Source organism: Sordaria macrospora, chromosome 1 (assembly GCF_033870435.1).
Source record: "Sordaria macrospora chromosome 1, complete sequence".
NCBI lineage: Eukaryota > Fungi > Ascomycota > Sordariomycetes > Sordariales > Sordariaceae > Sordaria > Sordaria macrospora.
Window position 1 is genome coordinate 5,640,423 of NC_089371.1, and position 18,260 is coordinate 5,658,682.

At 52.2% G+C, this 18,260-nt stretch overlaps 5 protein-coding genes across 5 annotated transcripts; 4 read left to right on the forward strand and 1 right to left on the reverse strand.

The window, feature by feature from the left end:
- Positions 1–1,694: 1,694 nt before the first annotated feature.
- SMAC4_01512 (uncharacterized protein) lies at positions 1,695–4,870 on the forward strand (the record flags this gene model as incomplete). Its single annotated transcript, XM_003352631.2, has 2 exons — positions 1,695–4,022; positions 4,082–4,870. The coding sequence occupies exons 1-2, from the start codon at positions 3,606–3,608 to the stop codon at positions 4,868–4,870; spliced, it is 1,206 nt and encodes a 401-aa protein (XP_003352679.1). The 5' UTR covers positions 1,695–3,605.
- A 2,144-nt stretch (positions 4,871–7,014) lies between these two features.
- Positions 7,015–9,113, forward strand: SMAC4_01511 (uncharacterized protein; the record flags this gene model as incomplete). Its single annotated transcript, XM_003352630.2, has 4 exons — positions 7,015–7,110; positions 7,171–8,291; positions 8,354–8,805; positions 8,891–9,113. The coding sequence occupies 4 exons, from the start codon at positions 7,015–7,017 to the stop codon at positions 8,932–8,934; spliced, it is 1,713 nt and encodes a 570-aa protein (XP_003352678.1). The 3' UTR covers positions 8,935–9,113.
- Positions 9,114–10,931: 1,818 nt separating this feature from the next.
- Positions 10,932–12,022, reverse strand: SMAC4_01510 (uncharacterized protein). Its single transcript, XM_003352629.2, has 2 exons — positions 11,721–12,022; positions 10,932–11,631 (listed from the first exon to the last, which is right to left on the reverse strand). The coding sequence occupies exons 1-2, from the start codon at positions 11,802–11,804 to the stop codon at positions 11,011–11,013; spliced, it is 705 nt and encodes a 234-aa protein (XP_003352677.1). The 5' UTR covers positions 11,805–12,022; the 3' UTR covers positions 10,932–11,010.
- A 1,675-nt stretch (positions 12,023–13,697) lies between these two features.
- On the forward strand, positions 13,698–15,713 carry SMAC4_01509 (uncharacterized protein; the record flags this gene model as incomplete). The annotated part of the gene is made up of 1 exon (XM_066089605.1): positions 13,698–15,713. The coding sequence occupies one exon, from the start codon at positions 13,698–13,700 to the stop codon at positions 15,711–15,713; it is 2,016 nt and encodes a 671-aa protein (XP_065945757.1).
- Positions 15,714–16,573: 860 nt separating this feature from the next.
- On the forward strand, positions 16,574–18,249 carry SMAC4_01508 (uncharacterized protein). The gene is made up of 5 exons (XM_066089604.1): positions 16,574–17,041; positions 17,131–17,246; positions 17,310–17,336; positions 17,407–17,537; positions 17,677–18,249. The coding sequence occupies exons 1-5, from the start codon at positions 17,012–17,014 to the stop codon at positions 18,048–18,050; spliced, it is 678 nt and encodes a 225-aa protein (XP_065945758.1). The 5' UTR covers positions 16,574–17,011; the 3' UTR covers positions 18,051–18,249.
- Positions 18,250–18,260: the final 11 nt, after the last annotated feature.

An 18,260-nucleotide genomic window follows, 5' to 3' on the forward strand; every position in this document is an offset into this window, starting at 1 on the left:
AGACTACTTAAGCGACCGAATTGCCAGCTTCGGTTACTTGTATCCTTTTGAAACATAGCCCAGTGATTGTCACACGGACATCGACACCCTGGTCCAGTTTCAGGCTAAGCAAGCCAATCTCAGAATTTCTGACGGCGCTAAACATCGTCACAAAGCTATCACAATCATTACAGGAGCAATCACGCCTAACCGAGCAGAAGCGGGGCGCCCGAGCAAATGCCAGCGCCAAAAGAAAGAAGAATGGATGAAGACATTCAGAAAAGACCCACATGTATACAGATCGCTAGTGTCATGGGGCTAGTGCCCGCGGCTGAAATGCCTGGCAATCTTGCCAGGCGAGTGCCCTACCCTCGCGGCAGGCAACATTGGCCTGTGCGCGCGCACGTCTCTCTTTTTAGGACAGCCGGCCAGACTGCCCAGAGGGTGCCCTTTTCTCCCCTTCTCTCTTCGTAGAACCTTATCGATTCATTTGGCCAGCATCTGTGTCAACTATGCTGTACCCCTTACAGCTAGATAGAGGCCTTGGAGCCTCAAGCGACAAGGACCGGTACGTACTCAGTACGTACCGTTTTCCTTTGGCATAAGTGTGACAAGGGCAGTGTTCTGGGCTTGGAACAGTAGTTCAATTCCGCTGATAAACTACTTTGGTCTCGAAGGCCTTGTTGGTCCTTTCAACCTCTAGAGGAAGGCTGGGCTTCAAGGCCTTCTTATGCCAAAGGGAAACGGTACCTATCTAGTACGTACGGGTCCTTGTCACCTGAGGCTCCAAGGCATCTAGCGATCTGCATACATGTAGGTCTTTCTCGTATGACACCAGGAGTGCCCGTTTGACAGTGTGGCATATGCCCGTTTGACAGTGTGGCATATGCCCGTATGCCACCAGGAATGCAGCGTATGCCCGTATGTTACCAGGAGTGTGGCATATGTCCGTGTGACAATAAGAAGGTCCTGAAGTCTAGCCTTCTCTTGGAGGTTGAGAGGATCAACAAGGCCTTCGAGACCAAAGTAGTTTATTAGCTGAATTGAACTACTGTTCCAAGCTCAGAACACTGCCCTTGTCACAGTGATGTAGTGGTCCGCCAGCGCTGTGACAGGAAACTAGATTAAGAGTATTAGGAGTTATATAAATCATTTAAATTATTAGTATTTAAATTGTTATTAAACTCTTAATTACTTACGTAAGGCATTACAATAGATATAAGTATATTGTTTAAGTAATAGTATATAAAATAAAGATCATACTTTGATAATTGGAATTTAATTAATAGAGTTACAGCGTTCCAAATTAAATAAAAAATATTACAATTTTAAATAAGAAAATTTTGATTATATTATAGCGCTGGCGTCGTGGCTAGCTGCATCTAAGGCGGCTTTTAGCCTGTCAAGTATGACAGAACTCGCGCATCTAATTTTAAGGCACATCTTGTTTGGCGACCTTTGGCCAGCTTCTCTTTTCTACTCTTTAGCTTTATTGATTTTATTCACATTGACTTCTTTTGGCCTAGCTCTACCTATGCCCAGGATAGTGTTGTAATATATTAAAGCGTAATAGTAAGCCAATCATGGCAAGAACTGATATATACGTTAATTTATTATATTGGCAATAAAAAGAGAAATGAATTAGTACTAGCTTCATTAATCTTAGTTAGAAGATTGTTTACTTATATAATTGTTAAGTTGGAAGGCAAGTTTTTCCTTCTTCATACATGCATTTTGTCTATTCGGTAGGGTTTTAGCGCGTTTGGTGGCTTTGGCACCAACTCTGCCTAGCAGTGTTGGGGAACAGACAGCCTTGACAATCAACCTCACCAACGGGTACCTCTATCTACAAATAGGTCGCAATTTCGATTATCAAGACGTCAAACCAGTCTCGCCAGACTATTGACCTCCCCAGGTCTCACCTGTCGTGCCTGCCGTGCCTGTCAAGGTACTAACCATGCTGATAATTTCCAACTTGTGCATTTGCTGCCCCTTTGTGAAGCCATCAATCAGTACAGTATCACGGGCATCCCCGGATGCCTCCTCTAGGCAGGCTCAGTCGCAGTCCCAATCCCACAACCATCCACCATCATCAGTCGTCCCAGATTCGAGCTCTGACCTTGTCCCATGTCCGAACATCCCAACTCGCAATCGAACTTGAATGATGGCCGGGGGGGACCTCGTCGATGCCAGGCTCGTCCCGCAGCGGATCATTCCAGTGGACGGACACCCCGGACCGCCCACGCTACCTTAGCGAAAAGCCCAACTGTGTTTGATCCAAACTGGCGGGAGCGGGGAAAAAGGGAGGCCCACAGAGGACGGACCGCTGTGGATTGAGCGGCAGGGCGGGCGGCAGGGGCGCGAACAGACGGAGCTGGAGATGGCGGCTCGTCCCGGTTTTTCATTGTCACTGTTTCCTTGTCAATTCACTGATTGTTTTTTCTTTCTTTTTCTTTTTGCCCTCCTTCATTTCGGTGTTGAGTCCGTTATTCATCTTCCTGGTGACTTTGATTTGTGAAGCAGTTAGGTCTGATGGATGGAGAGACCAACGTCGAGTGTTTCTTTAGTGCAGCGCGAACTTGGAAATGGCTTCGCTGCGCTAGCGTCTTAGAAATCGCCAAAAATAAACGCCGACTTGCCCTATCCCCGCAAGCCTCAGCGGTCAGCGCTCCAATGTAACGGTCTCTCTCCACCTGGAGAAAATCTAGAGGAAAGAAAAAGGTCCAAGCATTCCATGCTGGCTCGTCAATGTCCGCAGCGCTTGGGCTTGGCCTTCGGGCGGGTGTCTGCATGAGATGAGACCAGGGGGAATCCGTCGAGTTGTTCGAGCCTTGTTCGTCGGATTTCTCGATTGGACAGCGATTTATGCTGTGTTATTTCTGCTTGTTGGAACTTTTTTTGCCCAAAAGCTGAACTGGACTGGACTGCTCTGGTGCCATGTGCTAGAGCTGTAGGAAGGTGGTATATGCCTGGTAACGGGTCTTGAAGGTTATCATCGCCTTGATGAAATTCCAAATTCTGCGATGAGAAGTGGTTTTACTAGGTGATGACTTGAACGATGGCAGCGGCGAATTTCCTGGGTGTGCGAGGGTGAACTAAACTTTTCTATGGATTTGTGGACTGTAGCTTCCCGAAAGTTTGTAACTGGTGATACCGGAGTGGGCGGTGCGTGGACAGTGACACAACAGATCGTGATCACAACCCCTCGTCGTTCCTTCCTGTTTTTTTTCACCCCCCGGCTTCACAAATGAGTTTTTGGGATTGTATCTCCGGCCCGATACATGTCAAATTGTGTTTTGCTAGCCTGGTCCGACTTGTTGCCTCAATTTTTTCGATCTGAGTGGAATGGTTGCCTCGGGCGGTTCTCAGCTGCAGCCTGCCTGGCCCCCAAATCCCTATGTGGTCACGATGGTCATCCCCGGTTAAATAGTTGTCAGGCGCCCGGCTGCCCTACCTCTCTCTACCCGTTGCCTTGTAAATTGATGCTGACCACGCTGCACCTCTTCCTCCACACCTCTTTTCTTTTCTTGTGACACCGTCGAGACATAATTGCACTTTGATCGCTTCTTGATCTTTTTGTGTTCCAAGATCTCTGTGCTGCTTCACCTTCAAGTCTGACGAGCAACATGGAAGCCGCAACTAAGTCCGACCTGAGGTCGACGGCGACGACGCCAACCCCTCATTCGGCCCCCTTGACCCTTGATATCGAGAAGGCCGAGTCACAACTTTCGGATTGTAATTTGAGCCCCACGGTCCCCAGGGTTTTCCCGTATACGAACATCAAGAACATGAAGGGAAACATGGCCAAAATTGGGACTCAACCAAGTCACAACCCAAACTTGACATCGATGGATCTGGTGCCAGTACCGACAAAAAACGACGACGGCACTACCACTCTGAAGTGCCATCTTCCAGGTCAACCGCGAGTTAGGCTCGATGAGAAAAATCCCGGGAGTCATTGGTTACCTTTATCGGAATACTTGGATGATAACCATCTGACCACGAAGCTGGATGGCATGTTCAAGTGGATGAAGTATGTCTTTGTAAGTTTCCCTTCACAACCTCTTAAGCTGCCGCTGGGCTATCATACTAAGACTCCCAGGTCCAAACTCCATCCTTCCTTCACATCATGTCTCTCCACCATCAGTACGCACACGACCGAGAAGTCAAGATCGACGAGCATCCCTGTCTTCACCTGGTGTGGTACTATGAGCGGATCTACGTCAAGCCCGTCCCGGCCTACTTCTACTGCGCCGCCTTCTGGGAGTACATCGCCAACGCCCACTTGGATGTCTATCGAGCCTGCCTCGGCTTCATGAGGAGCTACTATTATTTGATCCAGTACGAGGTCGACTTTGCCCTGGCCTGCGAGAAGAAGTTGATCCCCAAGAAGTCCAACGGGCAGTTTCCCACATACGAGGAGTGGTGCGACTTCATCGAGCCCTTCACCAAGGTCCACGACATCCAGGTTCCCAAGCGGTACCACTACGGCGAACTACGCCTCAGTCGACTCAACATGGCTGCAGCGTTTTTTAAGAGAAAGCTGGCCTTTTTCCACATCTACCCGCAATGGGGTTCCTTCCTCACCCACAGCCTGGGGCCCCTGCTCACCATCTTCGCAATCTGCTCCGTCGTGCTCAACTCGATGCAGGTCAGTCTGCAAGCCCTCGACTCGGAGCTTCCGGAAGACCATTCATGGCCCAAGTGGAAGGCCGCATCCATATGGTTCCCTATTGTCGTCACGATATTGATTGCCATGGTTATTGTCCTGGCTCTCGGTGGTGTTTGCGTCATGGCCGTGGTGGATCTCTATAGTGGTATCAGGACCCGCCGCAAAAAGAGAGATATCAACGAGAAGACTGGCAAAAAGACACATGGCGTTATCTGGTAGTGCATTGCCAGAACGCTGACCACTGGTCAGGTTTTGTCGGATGCCTGAAATGGCTATCAGGCCCACACCGCGTGGGATGAAGAACGGGGTATCGTCGATGTCGGCGGCCAACACTCCCTGTGTCTTTTGGCAAAGCGAAGAGGATGGGGGAAGCTTGATCCCCCGCAACAACGGCCCGGAGCCTCTGAGTTCTCAAAACCGACTCCCGTCACTGTCCTCTGTTCCGGAAAAACTGTACCCAATATTTAGGTGGAATCACCACGAGCATCATTAGAACGGATCGAAGCGGCCTCCAGGAATGCATCGGGTGCGACACCTTGGTCAATGACCACTGACAGCTCGACCGATCCTTGTCTACGCCTCTTCCTATACCGGCCTTGTAACGGACACGAGGTGCCGACGAAACAGCGAATATATATTGGCCATATATCAGACATGATTCGACTCGAATGCTTCGATCTGTTTGCTAGTCATTGATCAGAAACGACAAGTCGGTTATTGGAATCGCATCGCATGGTTCAATGGAGGAAATACCCTTGAAGTGGTCACATCAAGATGACCGACTAGCCATTGACGGTGGATTGAAGGTCCGTCTCGGACCGCGCCGCTGTCAAAGCACGTGGCGTGAAGCTGGGTTTATCGGATGATAGCGATGTATTTTTAATGTATATCATTGTATTAATGACGAGATGAATGAATGATTTATACTGCCGATTTGACCGCTAGAACCGCAAGACACCTGGAGATTTGGTCGCTGGAGACGGTACCTAGCTATGGAATCAGCAATTGGAAGCGTCAGCAGAATCATCCTTACTACCTAGGAAAGTCCATGACGGGACGCGACAAATGACCCCGACGGAATTGCAATTGTCATATACAATTAGCTGCCTGGTGTGCTGTGCTGGCTCCCGGTCGTCAGAGGAAAAGCCAAGGTTTCAGTGAATGGCGACTTCAAAGAAAACCCCCTCTGGTCGTAGCTCCCATTTCAAAGAAAGAAAGAAGCCTGTTCCGTTGAAAGGGAAGAGGAAGGAGCTCGGGGCGAATTGCGCATTTGTCAACACTTGTACGTCAGTGGTGGAGATTGGCCTGCCGGAACCCGACTGTAGTGGGGTCGTACCAAGCCGGGCCCGGGCTCGGGGCCGTGTTCTTGGCCGGCACGGGAGTTGTTCTTTCCTCAATTCTCAAACCGTTGAAATTCAAATGGTCGTCCAGTGAAAGCATGGTGAAATTGAAATTCTGCCTCAATTCCTTCGACTTTGCTTTTATGTTTCCGCAAGAAATGTGTCTATCCAAACCTCTCACATTTGGTGTCAACTTCCTGGATGCTGCAACCACCCATCGCTCAATTGAACCATTTGCACAACCCGATGTGTTCATGTTCCACGACCGCAATTGTCTCAAATAATTCTCGTCTTCGTCACCAACCTGAACAGCAACATGGCAACAACTACAAACAAGACCCGGGGTCCGGTCGATGTCGATAGGCCAAGTCGGCGACCGGCAGGATCAGGTCACTAGGCTCTGTCGGGAAGTTCCCCGCTTCGGATCGGCACTCTGGATCTCGAGTCAAGCCCCGGCCTTAATAGCGACACCGCTCCCCCATCTTTAACATCTCCGGAGCACAGCACTACCACCTTCCTGAAGGAGAGATTCGTCCTGCCTCATCCATCTATTCCCTGGGAGCATTTGGGAGGCAAACATTGGGAGAAGTAAGCAACATCGACAGTGTCAGAGCGTCGAACGGCGCAGACATATCACCATCCACAGCATTCACCACCACAACAACCAACCGCCCGTCTCGGCTTTACACTACGGCGCAGCTTACCGCGTGTTTGTAACTCGCCATTCGCTCCGCATCGCGGTCGCTTTCACGGCCATTACACGGCTTTGATAGCTGGATGACAGGTACAGACCTCCACGCACGATACGCGCCCGCCGTCCGATATTGACCCAGGGTCAACTGCTTCAATCTGGACCCCAAAGAGGAAGGTGTGTCATTCTCTGGACCCTTGCTGATCGATTTGTTTTCCAGGTTTTGTTTATAGGCTATCAATTTCCATTTATTTACACCAGGTAAGTCCCACTTCTCGAGGTTCCCCCTTCTTTCGTCGACACTCGTCGTCGCCGTTTTGGATACTTTCAAAATGATGGGACTTGGACGTCTGCTGGCCGTCACGGCCTGCGTTGCACAGCTAGCCTCTGCTGTAGCGCCCCTGTCTGTCAGGAATCTTCGCTTGTTGGTATGTGCTTGTCATCACTTCCTTTGCTCTGTACAAGCTCGAGACTAAAAAGCCTTTCAGTCGGAGAGCGATCTTGCGCTGGAGCCAGAGGGTGATTTCACCATTCAGGCCAGCACCGACCCCACGCTGCTTTACCCAGCCCGGACCATCGAGGTGCCCGTTGACCACTTCCACAATGACACCAAGTACGAGCCGCATACTAACGACACCTTCGACCTTCGCTACTGGTTTGATGCGACCTACTACAAAAAGGGAGGTCCCGTCATTGTCCTCGCTGCTGGTGAGACGAGCGGTGTCGGCCGTCTCCAGTTCCTCCAGAAGGGCATCGTGTACCAGCTCGCCAAGGCGACTGGTGGTGTCGGCGTCATCCTTGAGCATCGCTACTACGGAAAGAGTCTGCCTACTTCCGACTTCAGCACGAAGAACCTCCGCTTCCTCACCACCGACCAAGCGCTGGCCGATACCGTCTACTTTGCTAAGAACGTCAAGTTCGCGGGTCTTGAGCACCTGGATCTGACTGCGCCTAACACTCCCTATATTGCCTATGGAGGTTCCTATGCTGGTGCCTTCGTTGCCTTCTTGCGCAAGCTGTACCCTGATGTTTACTGGGGCGCCATCTCCTCATCCGGCGTCACTGAGGCAATCTATGACTACTGGCAATACTACGAGGCCGCCCGCATCTACGCCCCCAAGGATTGCGTGACTGCTACCCAAAAGCTCACCCACGTTGTTGACAACATCATCCTCAACAAGGCCAACGCCAAATACGTGCAGAAGCTCAAGGACACATTCGGTTTCGGCAACCTCACCCACACCGATGACTTTGCCAACATCATCAGCTACGGTATCGCGGGATTGCAATCGACCAACTGGGATCCCGTGTTGAACGACACCTCATACGGCGAGTACTGCAACAATGTTAGCTCGAATGCGCTGCTGTACCCCGAGGCTGCTCGCCTCAAAAAGGACGTCCAGAAGCTCCTAACTGTTGGCGGATACGGCAAGGAGGTCAAGACGCTCACCAACCAGTTTTTGAACTACATCGGCTATGTCAACGTCACCCAAGTCCAGTCCTGTGACGAGGACCAGAATGCCTGCTTTACTTCCTACGATACCGAATTCTACAAGAAGGACGATCTTAAGCAGACTTGGCGCCTGTGGATATACCAGGTTTGCGATCAGTAAGTCAAATTATCCATTCCTTCAGCATTTTGCTCGAATGCAACTAACACTCCCCTTCCAGATGGGGCTACCTCCAAACCGGCTCCGGCGTCCCGCGCAACCAGCTCCCGCTGATCTCCCGCGCTATTGACCTCAACTACACCTCCATCGTCTGCCGCGAGGCTTTCAACATCTACAAGCCCTCGGACGTCGAATCTATCAACAAGTACGGCGGCTTCGGCATCAGCTACCCGCGCCTGGCCATCATCGACGGCGAGAAGGACCCCTGGCGCGCCGCCACCCCGCACGCCATCGGTCTGAAGAACCGCAAGAGCACCATCAGCGAGCCCTTCATCCTGATCAAGGACGGCGTGCATCACTGGGACGAGAACGGCGTGTTCCCCAACGAGACCCGCCACGACTTTCCCCCTAAGCCGGTGGAGGAGGCGCAAAGGGCCATCAAGAACTTTGTCCAGGCTTGGCTCCAGGATTTTAAGGAAAAGAGCGGGCATGGTGGTGGACATGGGCATGGAAGTACGAAGCCTTGAGAGGCCCGCGTATCGAGGGTCGACTGGTGATTTTTCGCTGTGATGGGGTGTGTTACTAACCTTCTTTCCAGGTTCCGGCGTCTATGATGAACAGCGGGTTCTGGGTGATTTGTGAAGGGGAGGCTTCGTGGCATTTAAGCAAGCGAGCATGTTAGTTTCAGTACAAAGCGTCTGGATAGCATGGGAATGAGAGGTCTTTGGATACACCCAGTTGAAATGGTCATAGAAACAAGCCGAATACCGACAGTACCATACCGCTCGTGTGATTGGGAAAGGCCGTGACAAAGCTGTGATAGGAATCACAATAATGTGAAAACACGCCGAATGGAGTTTTTGAGAGGGTATTCCGTCTAAAAAAAATTGTCCCAACTGGGATCCAAAGGTATAATCAAACTGTCGCGAGCTTTATAAGGTTTCCAATTAGGACGGCATGATTCTCATTGCACTATTACTAAGTGTTCCTTCTTTCTTAGAGGAAGCAAGCTCGAATTGCAATAGCGTCCGGGAAACAAGACGATAACGGACATGGCGGGATCCCTGATGGGCAATTGAACCTTCTAGTCTATCACTCCCTGTGCTTGAACTTCTTCAAGCAAGGTTGGCCCATTCCTCCATAGACCTTATACCCCGGAGGTGGAAGCAGGTCTGGGCAGCCAGCTTCGACCAACACGGCCTTGAACAGACGTCAGCATTCCTGTACAGCCGGCCCGTCAAATTCGCCAGTGTCAACCAAGTTGAGATCATGCCCATCGTCCCGACCCTCCATTTGGCCCTCAACAAAGTTGACGATCCACGTCTGCAGCCCCTTCCCCGTTTTCCAATGGCAGCGACTAGCATTCTTGCAAGGTGGGCTCGAACGTGCTTGTCGATGTCTTGTACTGCATCGCTGAGAACAGCACGAAACCCTCGGGAGGTATGGGTATATTGGCTACTGACCCGGGGCAAAGCCAACATAAAAGTGTAGTTGCCCGTGGCTTCGATGAGAGCTCTGGCATTGGGGTACGTGAGCTCAGGGAACCCGTGCCTTCTTCGGTACCAGTCGTTCGGCTGCACGAATTCCATTTCATACAGAAACTTGTCCATCACGTCGTAGTATATACACAGCAGCGACATGAGCTGCATGGGGAGCAGGCGACCACCGGTTTTTGTGTCAACCGAGGACGACTTAAACTTTTTGACGACTTCCGGACAAGTGGAAGCTGCCCTGTGGTGCGTATTTTAGGTCTCCTTCCACTGGTTCATAGAATGAGAAGCCTCACGCGCGGATTCCTCGTAGAGTGGTGGCAGAGTCTCCTGTGAGGACCGACTGGGAATGAGCGTGCTTTGCATGTTTGCTTTGGTATTCGTCTTGGGCCCACTGCGGCACAGGCGGGCCTTGAGGGCGGCAAAGTGCTTCATCTGGACAAGATGAGAGTCAGCGAGGAGGGGCACTCAACAACCGACGGCGGTTGGAGGTAGGGAAGATGGTTGGACACTCCCGACTTTTAGGGGCTTTTGGTGGCAGGTCCAAACCTGAAGGAATGAGCGGTGGTTGCAGGACGGAACAGGAAAGTGCGGTGGTTTATTTGTTGAGGGAAGGGTTCCTTCTTAAGTAGGTGCCTACCTTACTCGACTGCCGATGTTATGAGAGGGAAAGCGCAGTTCTGGGCCATGCACACAGGAACTCGTGTGATGCATGTTCGCAGACGGGTGCATGACGGGAGTTTAGGAGTTACCTCGGGCGCCGGCGCGGACTCTGGAAGAAGCACCAAGGTCAGTCCTTCGACTTGTTATCCTGATCTGGGGTTGCAGGTTGATGAGGAGTGAGAACATCGGAAGGTGACAACACAACCCCGCAGGTTCTATCCAAAGATTTCAGTTTCCCCCAAATCAGAAACCTCGCACCCCAAATGCACCTTCCAAATCGACAACTCCGACCCAGGCGATGCTCAGGCATCACCCATTCTGACGCCTGCCGTACCTACCGTACCTTCGTGAAAGTATTCGCCTGGCAGCGATGGACGCCCTCCATCTCAGGACTACATGTACCCTGGCTCTCGAGTCGTGCAATCTTAGTGGCAAACACTCCAAGTCTTGTATCCCAATCCATTAAATATTAACTGTTGGAAAAGACAAAGGTATCATCGCGGTCGTTATCATGTTCCGTCTGGCCCTTCCAGTCCATGCCCAACTCGCCCAGTCCGTCTGAGCTTCAACCACAGCAAACAGTAGCGTCCTCCACTCCCTGCTGCCTCGGCACTTCATCGGTAAACCCACCATCCATATCCATGTCCTCCTCCTCATCACCACCAGGAATCTCGAACTGGACCGTCAACCAATCGCACAGAAACTTGCCAATCAGCGCCCCGATCAAGATGCTGATGATCACGTAGCCATTGTAGTACATGGCCAACAACATGACCAGATAGCCCAATCCGAACATGACAGCGTGGATAACGGCCCGGATCAACTGCTGCAGAGGACTAGCGCGGAATTTCAGGGTGGTGGTCGTCGCCTTCGTGCTCATGTATCCTCCTCCTCTTCGCCTCTCAGTTACAGATGTCGTAGCCCCTTTGCCGTCACAGCTAGTTGAGGAAGTCTGCCGCTGTTGTTGCTGACGCAAACGACGCTGCTGTTCCCTGATCAAGGCCGACCGTCTTCGAAAGTCACGCACGATCCACTCGTCGTATTCCTTGCCCAAACGCCGAAGGAACTCGAGCAGGACGACCATCAACATGATGCCGATGCAGGTGGCAGCGAAGGCGCCCTGGGTGGTGATTTGCCAGGACGGGTGAATGAAGCAGGCGTCGATTGTGTACCAGTTCCAGAGCATCTGTAAAGGGTGATGTTAGTATCTAACTGTGGGAGAACATGGTAAAAAAGATAAAGGAAACGGATGGAGGTAAAGGGGGGAGTACGTACAGAAATCTTGCACTCTGGTCCATCCATGTCCCCGTGGCCCATGTCCATTCGGGGCATCAGGAGGGTTGAGGTGTGTTGTGCCATGGTTGGCGATATGTGTATGAGATGGAATGAGTAAGGGGCGAAGAGTAGCAGGTGGTTGTATGTCGATGAAGGCGTCAAGAATGCGTGCGCCGGTTGATGGTGATGGAGGTAGTTGATGAGAATAATACAGATGGTTCTTTCTTTTTAGCTTGGCCGTTGAGCTCGTTTTTTTCTCTTAAATAATGCTCTCAATGTCCGTACTAGTTGGTGACCCCCGTAGGACGAAGTGGTGTGACTGAGAAGGTTTTCGAGACCTGAATAAGTATCTTGACCCCGGCCTGGCGACTGGAGCAACGGACACGGACGTTGGACGACGGTAGATACGTATGACAAGGACAAGGAACCCCCAGGAGATTCCCTTACCCAGCAGCTAGCGGATTGGAGTCGAGATTCAAGAAGACAACGACAACGGTTCCATCCGTAAGGCTAGGTAGCGTATACTAGAAGAGGGGAAGACGAGGGAGAAAGAGTGGAAAAGAGAGCGAAAAGGGTCAAGTTGCATGAAAAGAGAGCAGGTATGAGTGGAATATCGGAAGAGAACCTTCTTGTCCACGTTTCCACGTTGTTCAACCGCCCATCTGGCGGAGCAAAATAATCAGGGTCATGGTCGGGACGTAGCTCCCAGTATCACCAATGTCATCAAGTCGGAGGCGGGTGGCTGAAGCATCACCATATCCCGGCAGGGCGGCGTGTGTCGTTCGCTCGCCTGGAAATTGAGCGCGTGCCGTTCCGGAAGTTCGCTTGGGTCTCGCCTCCATCCCCTCATGTTCAGGGGGGTTGACGCTCCGGGTACCTGGGTCAATTATGCGAATGTCCAATCAGATGGGAGAGATTCCACGCCGAGCGAGCCAGCACGCCCCCACGATGCTCCGTCGCCCCACTATTAGTTGCAGAGAAACGTGCTCAAAGATGCTCAACTTCTCCGCAACTTCAGTGTTGTGTCCAGAAGTCCATTCAATCGGCGTCATCTTATCTTCTGACCGGTCCCGTCTCGGCTTCTTTTTCGTGTTCTTTGCCTTGGGAATTCGAGTTGCAGAGACAGGATAATGTACTCAAATCCTTTCAAGTGCACCGGTGGCATGATATATAACAGAGCACCGCAGAGCTGGGCGAGAATAGGAAGAAAAAACATGCTCATCAAAAAGGGGCGAACAACACCACAACAACAAGTGGGAGGCGGGTTCCGGCTCAGCGCTGGAAATGGAAACCACTGTTGAACAACGTTCTGGATCCGATTGCGACAGCGACAGAACCACAGAAATTGAACACCGTTGCATTGGAAACTTGCTCAACTTTCTCGGCACTCCGCTCTCCACACCCGCTGTACCAAGCACCAAGTTCCAGCGCAACCCCACTGAACCCCTGATGATATGAAATCAGCTCAACGCAACAAGCTCCGTTTCGTTTCCTTTTCAAGATTCCAGATCCCGAGTTTCTTCAGATTGAATACCTACATCCATAAAAACAACAAGAGCCAAGGGCAAGCTTCCGGGACAAGCGAAGCGAGATCCGAGCAGCGGTTTGACCTTTTTGATTTTCTCGGCCGGTTGTCCTCCGTGACCTTTTGTTTCTTGAAACAATAACTTGTTATCATTTCCATTCCCCCTTTCGCCTTGACAAAACACCATTCATTGACTTTTGGACCGACCACCTTGACAACAACCACCGAGGACCGGTTCATCTAAACATAATCACCAACACTCACTCAACCAACACCCGGCAAAAGACTTGTCGATCACACACACACCACCGGGAAATGGAACAACAACAATAACGAACCTTAGCAACACAACCACATCTAACACTTTACAATCCCAACTCTTATCAAATTCCCCGGCGCATCCGGCATCCGACATCCGATCCAACGGCCAACCGGCCACCCATATCTTCTTAATGACACCACCAAGCCATGAAGCCCAACTATCCGCCCGCATGATCCAAAACTTCACCAGCGAATCCAACATGGAGCCGCACTGGGGCTACGCCTACCGCGTGGTCCCGTGCAAAAATGACGCCGGCTCGTGCGCCTACCTGGACGCCGTGTACGGGGCTCACGACCGGGGGATGCTTTACACGGGCATCTTGTGGGCGACGATTCTCGGGATATTGCTCGTCTGGGGAGTTGCCAGGCGACTTTTTGGTGCTTCTTCCAGCGGGGGGAATGCGGCCAAGTATGAGGCACCTGAGCACGCAAACCTTTTGACGGGGGAGGTGGCTACCAGGCCGAGAAAAGTAGGGAGACTGACGAGGATGTGGCTGGCGGTGGGCGCTACGGGACGGAGGTATCTCTTGTCGAGTAAGGGAGTGTGGAAGGGTGTGTTTGGTCAGGTTACTCGGTTGCAGGTGCTTATCCTCGTGGTGTTGGTGGGATACCTGACCATCTGGTCCTTCGTCGGCATCGTCTACGCCAAGTGGATCACGCCCATTAAGGGCCAGCCGGAACACGTCAAAAACACGCGCACGTCGCTCGGTCCATGGGCCGACCGCGTCGGCGTGCTAGCCTACGCACTCACCCCTCTTTCGGTCCTGCTCGCCAGCCGCGAGTCAATCTTGTCCTTGATCACTGGCGTCCCCTACACCAGCTTCATGTTCCTCCACCGCTGGACGGGTCACATCATCCTCGTGCAGTCGATCCTGCACACCATCGGCTGGGTCATCGTCGAGGCGCGCCTGTACCGCCCACAGCCGAGCGTGTGGAACGCGTTCATCGTCCAGAGCTACGCCCGCTGGGGCGTGGTGGCGCTGGTGCTGCTCGTGCTGCTGTGGGTCGGCACGCTGCAGTGGACCATCCGGCGCACCGGGTACGAGTTCTTCCGCAAGGCGCACTACATCCTGGCCATGGTGTACATTGGCGCCGTGATCGGGCATTGGAAGCAGTTGCAATGTTTCTTGGTGCCCGGGTTGGTGCTGTGGTTTGTGGATCGCGGCGCCAGGCTGGTCAGGACCGCGTTGCTGCATTATGGGTATATCCCCAGCGAAGGAAGGGTCGGGTTCGCGGCGGCGCAGGCGGAGATGAAGCTGTGGAAAGACGAGAAGCATGGGGATGTGATCAGGTTGGACTTTGAGCACCCGCAAAGGGCGTGGAAGGTTGGCCAGCACTTCTTCTTGTGCTTCACCGAGGGAAGCATCTGGCAGAGTCACCCGTTTACGCCCCTGTCGTGGCCGGTGGAGGACGGGAAGGGTACGGTGAAGCACTCGTATATCTTAAGAGCCAAGGGCGGAGAGACCAAGAAGTTGGCCAAGATAGTGCAGGATAAACTTGCCGGTGCTGCGCTGTCGGAGAAGGCCGCTATTCCCACAACACCTGTCATCCTCCAAGGTCCTTATGGCGAGAGCATCGCGGAGGGCGTGACGCCCGACGTCAACGTCCTCTGCATTGCCGGCGGAACTGGTATCACCTATGTCCTTCCCCTCCTGATCGATCTGCTCCGGGACAGAAACATGAACCCCGGGAGGAAGGTCGAGCTGGTGTGGGCCATCAAGAGGAGCGAAGACGTCGAGTGGGTTGAGCCTGAGATGGAGGAGCTGCGCAGGCTCGGTGCCGCCCATGGTTTGACCATTCGCGTTTTCGTCACGGATGATAACACCACAAAGGCGGTCCCTCAGACCACTTCATGTTGCGGTGGAGAGTCTTCGCAGGAGGATGATGACGACATCAAGAGAGCGCCGAGGATGTCTGCTCAGCGAGACAGCTCCACGGCGAGAGGAAGGCCGGATGTGATGGCGGTGGTCAAGAATTTCGTCGAAGGTGTTGCCCAAGGGTCAACACGAGTGTTTGGTAGCGGGCCACCGGGCATGATCGGCGAGCTAAGGAGTGTTGTCGCTGAGTGCAACTCTGGCTCGAAGGTCTGGAGGGGCGAGGACCGCTTCGATGTTCGGCTTGTATGCGATGACCGGTTGGAGTGGTAGTTTTCCCTGCTGTTAATGATGAGATACCCCTTTTTATGTTTAGTTGTCATGTCAGATTATGAATAGACGACGAACTGCCTACATAACCAGATGCGCGTGACTCCCATTGCAAATAAAAAAAAACTGCACCTTGTCTTCTGTCCAGTGTAGCTGAGACTAACAGGATAAGCTCGACTGAGCGTTTCCAAGTTGATCTGATATCTTCAGCGACACAAGTCACCGTGTTAAAAGCAGTTGGTACGTCAATGAGGCAATCAGGTGTGTTTGTGCCCAACGTATTCGGCGTCGCACTTACTGGACAAGGGGGGTTTGAGCAAACTTCTGCTGCCAAAATAGATATCAAAGCATCTTTGCCGCTCGCCGTGGGGAATGCATGGCCACAATCATCTCTAAAACGTGGGAGAAGATAGAGGTCGGACTCCTGGATTGCTTAGGCTGTGTCTTTGTGTGTGTCGTTCATGAATAAGGAAGATACTGCTGAGCGTCTCCCACAACTGTTAACAAACTGGAAGGGAACGAAGAGTGTAAGCACGCCGAGCCGACGATATCTGATTTCGTTGATGCCGACTCGTATAAACTCGATGCCCTCCTGTTCGGTATGATCCGTGGATGGACGGCAGAATATCGCTGGAGCAGGTATGAAGCGCGAGGCTTATCGAGATATTGACAGGAAGAACCAATCGAGATGTCGTTGGTAGTTTATTGTACGAGGAATTGAGATTGGCCATGGGTGATGGGCACGGGACGAGGAACTGGACGAGGAACTGGACGAGGAGGGATGGGAATTTCACATGCCATTTTGCAGGCGCGTGTTTTTACTGGATTTCCAATTGTTCTTCCAGCGGTCGTTCAGCGAACCCGACGGGGGCCCCTGCGTCATGCTCACAGCGACCCACGGAACAATCTGCGGGGAAGGCCCCCAAAGCGGTGGCCCTAAGCCGGTAAAGTTCCACCGAAACCGACATGTGCCGTCGTCATTCCCACCTGTGCCGTGGATCTGCCCCCGTGAGCCGCGGCGCCGTCTCGCCTGTCAATACCCCCATGGAAGTCCAGTCCAGTCTACCCTTCCTGTTTAAACCGTGACGTCGAATCGTTTCCCATTTCATCCCACCTGTTCACGAACTCCTTACCGTATTATTTCCTTTCCGAATATCGACTCGCGCCGTATACCCCTCAGCGTCGCCCAATGAGCTAGAACACAACGACAACTTTGCGATTCCTTCGAGTGTGTCCAGCGCGCAACCCCATTCCGTCATCCACCCGAGTTTCCCAGCGAACCCCATTTGAGCCGAGGCACAATGTCCAGCAGCGCTCTCGAGAGCCTCAAGGTGCGAACATAACAACACCACCAAAGCCCTTGCGAAAAGAGCACCCCAAACCCGCACGCGCGCCCGTTATTAACACATTTGCGCGACAGGCTTCGATTGAACAAGTAATCCTTGACCCCAAGTATCGCGACGTGCTTGCCATTGTCAAGGGCGCTCGCAATGGCGCCGTCTACGGAGCCAAAGTGCGGTTTCCGCACGCGCTGGTGTACGTCTTCGGTCCGAACCCGTCGATCCAACGCTGAACGAGACTAACATAATAATGCGACAGCATGATGCTCCTATTTCGATCTGGGACGTGAGTAACAACCGCATTTACCCCCTTTCGCATATTCACCAGCTAACCGATATTTCCCATTGCGCAACAGTCTCCGGGAAAAAGCGAAACTGATCTTCCGCGCGACGAAAACCCACGCTACGAATCTGGCAAAGTTCGCGACGATATACAAGACCGTCTGCTATCTTTTAAAACACTACGGGACATCACCCGGCAAGGAAGGCAAGCGGATACCCATATCTATACCCACACCCATACCCATACCCATAGCCCCTTTGCGACGACGGCGCAAAAATTGAAGCGCAAACCTGAGCCTACCGGAAAACATCAGCTTACCAACCCCTTTTTGAAATAACTATAGGTCCATACGACAGTTTCTTTGCCGGTCTCCTCGGCGGCTACGTCGTCTTCGGTCAACGATCGCGAAAGGGCAAGATCTCGAGCGTCAACCAGCAAATCGTCATCTACGTCTTTGCGCGCGTGGTGCTGGCACTAGCGCGCCTGGCCGTCAAGCCCGGTTATGGATTGCCGGGCGTGTCCGAGCCCAACAACAGCACCGCCATTAGTCATTACGCTTGGCCCGTCTTTGCCGCGGTGTCGTGGGCGAGCGTCATGCATCTGTTCAGGTGGCACGATGCTGAGCTGCAGCCTAGTTTGCGCGGCAGTATGGTGTACATTTACAGAGACGCGGATACGTGGGATGGGTTGCGCAATTTCTTGTGGCATAACAAATGAGTGCGGTTCCGGGAAGAAAGGAGGCATTGGGATATTAAACAGGATGATTATTGCATTTTTTTCTCTTATATAAGGTACCTATATATACCAATCGGCGCACGTATATGGTTGGCTGTTTCTCCTTCCTTGTGCGTGTTGACAGACAAGACCTGATTGTCAGCAAAAGAGTTGAAGACGGTCATTGCATCTTTTCCTGCAGCATACGGTAGG

Coding starts and splice junctions, on each gene's coding strand:
- SMAC4_01510 (XM_003352629.2), bottom strand. CDS start 11,804: ATGGCACAACACACCTCAACCCTCCTGATGCCCCGAATGGACATGGGC. Junction 11,632..11,720: donor GACCAGAGTGCAAGATTTCT/GTACGTACTCCC, acceptor CACCCTTTACAG/ATGCTCTGGAACTGGTACAC.
- SMAC4_01508 (XM_066089604.1), top strand. CDS start 17,012: ATGTCCAGCAGCGCTCTCGAGAGCCTCAAG. Junction 17,247..17,309: donor CGGTTTCCGCACGCGCTGGT/GTACGTCTTCGG, acceptor ATAATGCGACAG/CATGATGCTCCTATTTCGAT. Junction 17,337..17,406: donor CTCCTATTTCGATCTGGGAC/GTGAGTAACAAC, acceptor ATTGCGCAACAG/TCTCCGGGAAAAAGCGAAAC.